The following is an 11145-nucleotide window of genomic DNA, read 5'->3' as shown; positions in this document are numbered from 1 at the left end:
TTTGCCCTTGAGAATTCAGAACCTTTCGCTTGAGATTTCAGGGATTTCCACAAGGTTACCAACTATTGCAACAGTTTATGCAGTTAAATGTGATTGAACATACCTGACTAGCATTTCACCTGCTCTAGCTAGGTAGAAAAATCTAGAACTAAGTGAATAACAGAGCCTAGAAGCAGCGCTTATTACCAGTACACCTGTGACTTGTTTGTCTCTCAACTGGAGGTACTTCTGTCTTGCAAAAGAAGAAATCAGTGTGGAATGCTTATTTCACATATCTTATGCTTATTCCAGCATATCTTTCGGTCTTGCTATGGGGAACATTTGTCAACCAAGGCTGACTTACCCTGGATACCATTTGGCATGTTCCCTCCAAGGATCATCACTGAACGACCAGTTTCTCACACCTCCATCACAGTAAAAACACCTCACTACATCATCTTGCCCTGAAAAAGACATCAAGAGATTAGCCGACATCTGAGATGCTGCATGTTCTACTAGCCCCAGATAAGAACCTGGAGAGATTAATCACAAGACACAAGCTACCAGACAAAACAGATGAGCACATGACAGTTTACCAATGCTGTGCAAGTTGTATAAGGGCAGGAAATCTGATGAGAGTTGGAACTTCCAGAGCAATGGCTGGCGGAGATGATTCCAGAACTGGGTCACAAGCTAACAGGCAGCATGCACGTGAGTACCATAGCTCCCTTGTATGCACGTACCTATCTAATCCCCTCTCACCTGCATTTGGAGCTGTAATTAGTTATACCTATAAACAAATGTTCTGGTTTCCCAACCACAATCTGCCACAAACAGCAGCAGGCACAGTCAGCTGATGTACACAGCTTCCACCTCATAGGTATAAGAATTTGCTACAACGTGGTCCCAGGCTCCCCATCTGCTTCACAGAAAGCACAGAGGTGAAAAAAATAAAAAAAGAATAATCAAAGCAGTTAAGACTGGGTGCCCTAAGGGCAATGAAACAATGTCTGTAAAGACTGATGGTGAGTTTAGGTCACATACATCATCTTCCAAACACTCCCGTGTTAGAGTAACTGTTTGGGTTAACTCAAGTGCTCAGTTCCAGACTTCTGCTCAGGTGACCGCAGGAGACTGCCATGTCAGACCACTGCTGCCTCATGAGTCCCCAGAGTAAGTCTCTGTGCTGCACTCTCAAACAGCTGCTCTGCAAGTGATAAATCAAGTCCAACACAAAACACACAGGTTTTTAGGTGCTTTATAGTTTATTCTGTGTTCCTGGCCATGCTGGTCTTGTGTGCCTTAAAGATTAATAAAAAGACAAAAGCAGCAGATAAACTAATATGCCTATACTGCTCTTCCACTTAGGCATGGTGGGTGTTTAGCACCTGCTACTGTGCTCCAAGTAGACAGGTACAGATCCTTAATATTAACTGGATTTATAGCAAGATCCAGGTTATGCAGTTTGAGTGAAAATCTTGCAGAAATAGAGAGACATACTGGCAAACCAACCAGTCACTTCCTCTAACTCAAGCTAAAAGAACAGGTCAGTTATTTAGACAGACTTTCCTACATTTAACAAGCAAATGCCATAGGACAAGAGGAAACGGCCTCAGGTTGTGCCAGAGGAGGTTTAGGATGGATATTAGGAAAAGTTTCTTCACTGAAAGGGTTATCAAGCATTGGATCAGGCTGCCCAGGGAAGTGGTGGAATCACCGACCCTGGAGGTATTTAAAAGACGGGTAAATGTGGTGTTTTGGGACATGCTTTAGTGGTGGTTTTGGGTTGATGGTTGGACTCAATCTTAAAGCTTCCTTCCAACCCAGACAATTCTATGTGCATGTTATTCACCATGTTGCATCTCAGATTTTTCCAGCTATCACAACACTCAAGGCTGTTTTTTTCCATTCCCATCTTTACCAACAAATAGTACTTAAATAAGTGAAGAAAAAGGCAATTCAATTTTACTTCATCAATGAGAGTGTGAGGTGTTCAGGATGCACAGGTTTGTTTTAGCTAAGGAACCTTTCATTTATGGACCCTGCCTGTCACTTCCTTCCATGTCTCAGTTTGATGTGCAAATACAAAACAAATAGATTCCTTCATATGGAAGAAGTCACGCTTGCAACACACAGAAATATCACTACAGTATTAGCTTTCAAAAAACAGAGGTATCACCCCCAATAGTTAATTACAGTCAAGCATTAACATACTGTAAATATTTCCTCTGACTTGTCAATCCAGGGAGGAGTACCTCTTCAAATCTATTATCTAACCAGCAAAGCATTCTCAAGGGGAAACAATGATGTTATATTGATATTCACATGCATGTGACAACAAGAAATATTGCCCATTTTCCTTAAAAAAAAAAAAGGTATCTTTTTTATTTCTGTATTACAAGTCCAGGGTCCTTAAAGGAACGAGCCACAGTGACAACCAAATTGGCTGACTCCTTACAGGTTTCACTCAGATTGTTTTTTTGAGATGAGAAGGCTTCAGTGCAAGACACAGCTTATACAAAACATGACACGACAAGTATGTGGCTCAAATCCTAACAAATAGGCTCAATGGATCTTAAAGCACACACTTTTCTGCCAGTAAAACTCCTGTTTAAAACACATCATTTTTTCCACTCATGCTGGTTAAGGGAATTGACTTATTAGCAGACCACTCAGTACCCAAAGAGGAATTAACATAGAAGTGAATTCTACACAAGCAGCAAGTGGAACAGCATAGACTGAAGGATGTCGTTTCTAACTACACTACACATACTTGCAAATATTTGTGCAAGCAATAAAATGTAGTGACACCTTCAAAAGTTAACTTGAATAAGAGTTGAAAACATTTACCCAGAGTACCTACCTGTGTAAAAGAATCCAGCTCTAGCCAGTTGCTCAGGACGCATGTCAGTATATCGTGGCCAGTTTCGAAAAGTAGATAGTCTCATCTCCTCTGTTACCATCTCTGGGTATTCTGGTTCGTTGGGCAGGGCTGTGTCTTCACTGTCTATCCCCTGCAAAAGACTGAGGAACTGCCCATCCACAGTGTCAAAGATTTCCTGAAGAGGAAGCATCTCTTGGTTCCCAACATCCTCACCACCAATGAATTTACAGGAAGGGAAGAACTTCAAGTGCTCTAGTACTGGGCAATCACCAGGTCCCCAGTCCTTCAGGACACCACCGCAGCAGAAACACTGTACTTCATCTCTTGGACCCACAAAGAAAAAGCCAGCCTTGACCAAATCTCGGGCAGACACAGGTGAGGTGCTTGGCCATTGCTGAAAAGTCCTCAGTCTTCTTGCTTCATTCCTCATGCTGGATTCAAACAGCTGGCAGCAAGCAGCCCTGAGCTCAGTCTCCTCTGCTGGTGTCACGTCCCCCATGTTCTCGTTCTGAAAGAGAGGATGAGATAACCCAGAGCAGTCAGCTGGATTCCCGGTGCCAGGCCACGCTCACCCTGCATTATTTGTTCCCCATCCCCACGTGTATTCCGGAAAGCTCCTGGTATTGACAAAGCTGAGCTTGTTTCGGAATTGCAGCCCAATCAGAGATCTGGTGCTCCTGTACTTTGCTGTTGAACTTTTGCTGAGTCCTCACTAGTGTCTGAAGGAAAGAGACTAGCACTTTCTGAGCCCCTCTGCCAATTTACAGCAAAGATGCTTGGGGGAACAAATAGTGGAGGGGGAGGGCAAAACCTATGCGGCCTCCCCTAGCTGAACCAATCCAGTTTTTGGCATCTGATCTGTGAGATAAATCCCCAGTCATTTTGCTCAGCCTTTAAATTAACATTAAAAGACTCTACCCCCCCAGCGAACAGATTTAAGAAGGCATGTCATAACAAAGTAGAGAACAGCCACACCCAAACAAATAATGTCTCATAACATTCAGTTTACAGCCAAACACTACACAGAATATCAATAGATTCTTCGTAACCTTATTATGCTAATTAAATAGTGAATATACAGAAATATCACTATAGAAGACAACTTCTCCAGGATAGCTTATAAAGTAATTAGGTCCAGTTTCTATAAGGAGGTGTCCTTAAATCAAGGATCAGACATGTTCTACCTTTGCTAGTTCCATGCAAGAGGAAGAGTGAAAATGAAGAAGTTACTGAGTGCCCAATTATCCAAGCCCTCATATTACTTTGGGTAACAGCCCTTCCCTGCACATGTAAGCTGAACAGCAACTCAGATGCTGCTTCTAATACTTTCTATATGGCTGGCAAATACACATGCGAAAGGTCATACAATTACACAACTGAGAATCAGGATCCATTTAACTAATCACTCCAAAGGAATTCCTTTGGGGTGAAGTCACTACGCATGTGACTAAGTGGTAGGTGCAATCAAATCCATTTTTTTTAAGCAAGTGCCCTGAAAATCCCTTCACCACCTAACTCAATAGGTCAGTTCATCCCAAGGAACTGCTAACTATCTACTAGTTACCAGAGCACACAGAACATCACACAGGCAAATATTAAATTAGAAAAAAAAACCATACACACACACCTAAAAAGATATGGTATTTCAAAGCTGGTACAAAACATTATTAAGGTAATAGATAACTACTGCAGTGAACTTTTGAATAGGCACATTGTAAGAAGCAATCAAGTAGAGACCACCTGTACAGCAGCTACTCTGCAGCAAACACAGTCAGAGAGACTGTTAAGAGGCACTCAGGCCACTGGCATCTCTCAAGTATTATTCCTTAGTTAAGTGCTGCAGTGCATTTGAGGGCAAAAACTTAAAGGGTATTGTAGTTGCAAGACCTGTAGCCAGAGTTAACAAATCCATCCTTCGTAAGGAGAACACATTTAATGAGATTTTAAAAGCAAAATCAAGCTTGCTCAACCACATGCCTCTGACAGTCAAAGGTAGCAAGGCAGAGAAAGTGCATTAGCAACTAGAATTTTCTTCTATAATCACAGTCACAGAAAACAGAGTTGTAGGAAAAGAAGGTTCTAACAGTTCGGTTTAGAAACTATGCTTTATTTAATACAATAAAGTAGCTGCTCAAGAACTACATCATCAGTATAAAGAAAAATTCATACAGAAAGAAAAAAAACCCAAACTGTTAGTCATTGATACACAGCAGAATTTGCAGCCTAAGCAAACTTATAAGCATGCAGTTTTTTTAGCATGCACAGCAGATTTTGCTCTCAGAACAGAGACTTGTTCATCAGACATAGCTCCACGATATTAGTGTTGCTCTCATCCTGGCTCCTAACAAAAGGAAGAGCTGTTACTCTTGAACAACAACAAAAGCTGTTTTCCACCTCTTAGAAGGTGGCCAAGTTACCTCAGCTTACTTACGCTTAGGAAGCACTCATCGGAGCAAGCTTCACAGCAAGACACAAAGAAACAAAATTAGTTTTTCAACCCAAAAGCTTAACAGCTGAATCAAGCTTTATTTTTAAATAAGAGATGCAACATAGGAGGACAAATATGTTTATCTTTTGTTTATTAAGAAACCCATTATGGTCCACCTGCATTAGAGACATTTATATACTCTCCAGAAGATCCATTAACTTGGTTAAGAGGGCTCTCCAAACCTAATTGATATCTTTAATAGTTACAACACTACTGAACACCAACATTCTCCCACAATTCATTACTTACCCCTACATAGTAATACACTTCCAAAATAACATTACAACAAATATCAACAATTCCCTATGATTAGCACAATAAAATAAATAAAAATAAGTTTACCTGCAATATGCTAAAAAAACCTCAACAAAACACTTCCAAGAACTAAGATTCTCCCAACTCCACAAGCTTCAAGCTACCCTCCTCTCTTCCACGCAATGCAGAGGTCGTTCTCAAAGAAGCAGGGGCCCTTCCGAGCTGTAAGTGATCCCACCTGACAGAGCTCATTTCTAATGCTTCGTTTCCCCTGATTGGTTGGTTTTGTGCTGAAATTCTCTGTTGCTGAAATAGCCCAAATTTCATCTTTACAAGTGGGAGTCACCAGGCAAAGAGACAAGGCTCAAACTTCCTCCAGAAAATAACTGTTTGGACCCCTAAGAAAAAAAAAAAAAAAGAAAGAAACAATAACCAAGCCTTGGGATCTTGTTGAAACCCAGCATAGTACCAGCCAGGTACTATAGGACTCCTATGACATAATGCTCACAATTGTCCTATTTTACTATGGAACCTTTGCTAGCGCATCCATGATTTTTTCTTTAATTACTATTGATATAATAACAGAAATTAACACAGTCATATTCTAAAAGAAGACTGTCTAGATAAAAGTTATGACTTTGGAGTATGTCATGTACGCCAACAGTTCCCTATCAAGGGGGTAACAGCCCTCTTAGCCCTTGCGGTCATGCTGTGACTCTAGTTCTGTGGCTTTTTCAACTTGCTCTCACACGTTTTGCACCTCACAATTTTTCAGAAAATATACTATAAAATTAACAGATAAATAGCAATAAGAATTTACTCAAAACAGCTTGACTAGATTGCTTTGTCTTTACTTTGGGATTAAACAATCTTTTGCTACCATTGCATCTTGACAATTTGAAATCTTTCTATTCCTTTGCCTTCCTGTGGTCACAATTCAGAATGAAGGATGTTAAGGCTAGTTTTGAAAGGTGCAATTACTTGAAAATATGTTTTTCTCTACCACTTTTCTGCCTGAGAAGACACATGCAGCTTATTCTAAACTATGTCCTCAACATAGTTTAGTTTTATGTTTGTTTTAGTGTTTTATGTTTGTAAAAAATGATAAATTAGGATTTTTAAGAAAAAAGATCCAGAGCCCTTTTAATTACAAAGAACAGTGTTGAAATTTTTTTAATTAAATGTGTGTTAAAGAAAATCCCTGAGCAGTAGAGGGCAGTGCTTATATACAAAATTTAGAGAATCTTGTTCTTTTTTTTGTCCATAATGAATTTATATGTAATTGCACATTATCTTGTGCTCCACAGATCCTGTTCCTTATAAGTCTATATTGACTTTTGAAGAATGTGTCCCGAAAACATAAGATACAGAGCTAACCAAATCCCTCTTACAGAGGCTGTCTGGGGACTCAGCTGATGGGTTGTAGCAAATCACCTGTCAATAGATAAGAATGTTCAATAGTTCTGATTTTCTGAAGCATTTTACAAGCAATGAACCTCATCTGGTACTGCTTATAACCACCTTCCTTGCTCTCAAATGTGATCTTAGGAGGTGCTGGGAACATGGCAGGCTCCTTGATCTGCCTTCCCCAGAGCCATGCCTTGGCTCACCAGCAGCCTGCAAGCAGCTCAGGGACGATTTCACGCAAAGCTTAAAAAATCTGCCGATGGCATGGGGTAGCAGTGATGCCCCACAGTGTTGTGGTAAAGCTGTACCGAATTGCCAAGCCCCTACAATTCCACTTGTTCAAGGGGATCTCCAGGGTGACTGTTAAAGAGGGAAAAGGTGTATAAAAGCTCAGAGGACCTGAAAGGCTGTTAATTCTAAGTTAATTTACAAAATTTGACTGATTCTGTCAGTGATTATTAGGGTTCTTTGGTTTACATAATATTCTGTCATCATGCAAGCTTCAGGACAGATTTAAGGGTGGTTTTCTGTGGGAATACACTCATGTGATTTTGGGGGAAACATTTCACCAACAATGGAAAGCTCAGAAGGAGTAGTGAGATGACTGTAGCAGAAGATGAAGTGACATCAAGTCTGGTGCTGACAGCAATTAAAAATAAGCCAACATGGACAAATTATAGGGTTTTATTTTAGTGATCTCCTAAGGATTCAAACCTTTCAGTCTCCTTCCCTAATTCTTTCTCCTGGCTTCCACTACCACAGCATCTGAATTGCCTCAAAACTTTCTGTATTGCAATGCTTCAGAATAGCTAAAATGTATCTTGCAACATGATTCATGAAAGTGCTTAGAATCAAACACTATTAATATACCGGCCCACAGGAACAGAACACAATACATATCAAAAGAAAAATCTGCAAAGCACAGCAGATATTAAAAAAAATCAATAGAAGAACTGACCTTAAAATCCTACTGTGACTTGAAAGAAAAGCAAACTAACATGCTAGTTCCTTGGAACAAGGAAAATTTAAGTGTTTCTGCCACAAGCCATTACTATGTTTTATATTGTTTCATAACTTCATGATTTCAGCGTCCAGCCTATTATAAAAAATATTTCTGCTATAGAAGATAGTGGGTTGAAAACGGTTCAATGCTTTTTCAAAAGGTAACTGTTTGTAAAAAACCAGTTTACTTTTTGTTTTTTCCAAATGGCTTTTGGAGCTGGAAAATTTGAGTTTCTTTTTCAAGGGTCTTTTTTTGTCTTTATTTGGTTAGAGGGCTGAGCAGCAACACAGAGATTAGGAATAAGAATTAGGAGAGAACTGGATGGCTAAGTACAATTCCCACAGTGGGCATGGAAAACGTGAATGATATTCCCCTTCTTCCTCCCTTTGTTTTGCGAAAGATCAGTTGTGCTTCTCCTTCCTCTTGTTCCTGCCTCTCCCTCCTACTGAACCCCATCATTTCCCGATTCCTTCTAATTCTGACATGGAGGAGCCTCATGCTTGTGCTCTATTCCATCTACATACCCAAAGCCTGGCGGGAGGAACAGGAACAGGAGACACGTAGCCTCATGTGAACTGGGTGGCATTGCCACTCCAAATTGTTCACAAGTAAAACTAACAGCTCTTCAGAAGAGATTGCTATCAGCTTGTGACTAACGTACATTCCACTATTCAGTCATCAATTACCTTTCTAGAAGGATTTGTCAGGCATTGTTATGACTCTAATGGAGCTCATCCTACTTTTTAATTGGTGGAAAATCAGACATCAAGGAACATGGAACATCTGATTTTCCAATTAAATTCTGCGACAGTTTGGAACGTGTTTTTATTGTAGAGATGTGCCTAGCTGCCTGAATATTGCTTGGACAACAGGCAGGAAGATCTATTCTTGAGCTATTCACACTAGCAATTATCTGTTCTTCTCCATGCAAACTGGCTCAGAATAAGTTTATTTTGTCCCTGTATCAATAATCAATAGCAAGATTGAAAGATGAGGAAGAAAGACAACAGACCAACCTGGAGGACACTGCAAAAAGCTGAAGTGAACAAGGGATGACCGTATTCTAATAAGTAAGCAAAGAGAGATTGACCTTACAATTTAATGGAAACTACATGATAGCAGCACGGAAGAGCTGACAATGATGAAGACCAAGAGGGAGACGTGGGTGAGACCTTGTGATCGGTTGTTGCTCAGTTGAGCTCCTTGCTACAGCTTTCCAATGAAGCTGCCTTGCAAAGAACAGCATGTGTGATGATGATGTCAGATGATATCTGTTCACAGGCCACACTCTTTGCATATGATTTCCCTTCTTATGTTTTCATAAACAATGTGTCAATGACAAAAAACAGGAGAGAAGAACAGATACTGTTTGTCTGTGAGTCTGCTTTTATTTTGCACCCTAAAATGATGGAAATTATAATTGAATCCTTGCTTTGGTTACTTTCCACAGGGGCGGGGGGCGCAGGGGGGAGATGATTCCAGCATGGCAATGTTTGATTTTATGCCCCTGCTCACAGAAGATAGGGCTGCAGAAAATCCCTATAAAATCTAAATTTGAAAACAAAAAAAAAAAGTATTCGGTAATTTTCACATGAACTCTTCTGAGATTTCAGAGTTCACAAAGGAAGAAAAAGATATCCGTAACTTTTTCTTATACTGGAAGAACATAGTTGTTTCTCTCAACAAAGCCAGAACAAAAAAAACCAAACTGTGTCACCTGCTAGGTTACAGTGTTACACTCCAAGAGTATCCTGACTTAATATAATTCTGAATAATGCTTCTTACCCATATGCTTCAACTGAGACTTCTCATCTTACTGGCTTTGTTTCTAAAAGATTGAGTACTTCTCACTGGATAGACAAGACCATTCTTAAAGTTACCAGAAAGAAGTAGTAACTCACATTTTCCTAATGCAAAAGAAAAAAAATGTTCACACAAACATGGACTGAGGCACATACATATATATACATGCTTGACATGCTCTGTCTTTGAATGTAAAATAACAGGTAGAGCCTAACAGCTGTATTCCCCTGTACCTTAGGATGCTGAAGCAAATACAGTTCTAACATTCTGCCTACATACACTCATGGTTAGGATGATTCATAGTCACATCGTTTCTATATCAAGACTAGTGAACATACAGAATCACATGGACTTCAGAGCAGTGCCCATCACCAAAGTATCCAGGACAAGCCTCTCCCTTTTCCTTCCAGACAGATGTTCCACTCTCTAGCCATGCTGCTCACTTTTTTCTCACATTTGTTTTTGAAGCACTGCTCTTTAGACAGCCTTTCCAGCTCATACAGGGACTCTCAAGAGCACAAACCTACTGACTTGGTCCATAGCTATACTGTATGGCAAACAGAATTAAGATAAAACATGCCAATTTTTACTTGCTACCTAAGCCAAACAAAGAACCCAAAGCATCTCCAGGTGCTGAGGATTAATGCCATATTCCTTCTTCCTTACCTCTGGATGACTGATCAGAAAAAGGACAAAAAAGAAAGCAGACTATTCATTTCAGATGTTTTATTAGAATAATAAATACAAACTCAAACTCACAATTTCCAAACACCTGAACACAGAGAAGACTCTAGTTTTAACTCTATCTAAAGGAAAGGATGATTGCATTGTTTAGTATCTTTCATGAGGACTAGAATTTGCCACTTTTACCCCCACAATTAAGCATAGAGATGTTACAAGTAAGGCTCTGTAACATCTGGAAGTACATCTGGTATGGCAGAGCCTTAACTACTTTGGTCAGAGCTCTAGCTACTCGTGAAGGCAGCAATAAGACTGTATACAACCATCACACTAGTTGGCACTAGGCCCAGTTTGGGCCTCAATTATTACCTCAGGCAATAACACATTATACACATGGTGAAGACCTGATTTTGATTCATCTTTCTCTCAAATATGTTCTTATAGTGCTCATACCTAGAAACTGTAAATGGTGCGTGTTTATGCCAAGAAACCTACACAAGAGGTATGTTCAAAGCCAAAAGAGACATACCAAACTAAATCTCTGCACGTATTTTGATACCTTCAAGAAAAAAACAGGTTTCTGGCCAATTATTTCTATTTTCCAAAGAGATCTCAGACACCTATGTAACGTGTTAAAAGATAATC

General features: G+C 39.9%; 1 protein-coding gene across 3 annotated transcripts in view; it reads right to left on the bottom strand.

Moving 5' to 3' along the window:
• Window positions 1–11145, bottom strand: part of BIRC7 (baculoviral IAP repeat containing 7) — a 52465-nt gene that overhangs the window by 39765 nt on the left and 1555 nt on the right. For all 3 annotated transcript variants that reach the window (XM_063349753.1, XM_063349754.1, XM_063349752.1), the window contains exons 2-3: window positions 2843–3371; window positions 344–443 (exon numbers count right to left, since the gene is read on the bottom strand). In XM_063349753.1, coding sequence (XP_063205823.1) covers window positions 344–443; window positions 2843–3362 — 620 coding nt within the window. In that variant the 5' untranslated portion in view covers window positions 3363–3371. The remainder of the gene's footprint in view (window positions 1–343; window positions 444–2842; window positions 3372–11145) is intronic.

This window comes from Chroicocephalus ridibundus, chromosome 12 (assembly GCF_963924245.1).
Source record: "Chroicocephalus ridibundus chromosome 12, bChrRid1.1, whole genome shotgun sequence".
Taxonomy (NCBI): domain Eukaryota; kingdom Metazoa; phylum Chordata; class Aves; order Charadriiformes; family Laridae; genus Chroicocephalus; species Chroicocephalus ridibundus.
Note: the sequence above shows the minus strand (reverse complement) of the source record. Positions and strands in the feature narration are given on the sequence as shown.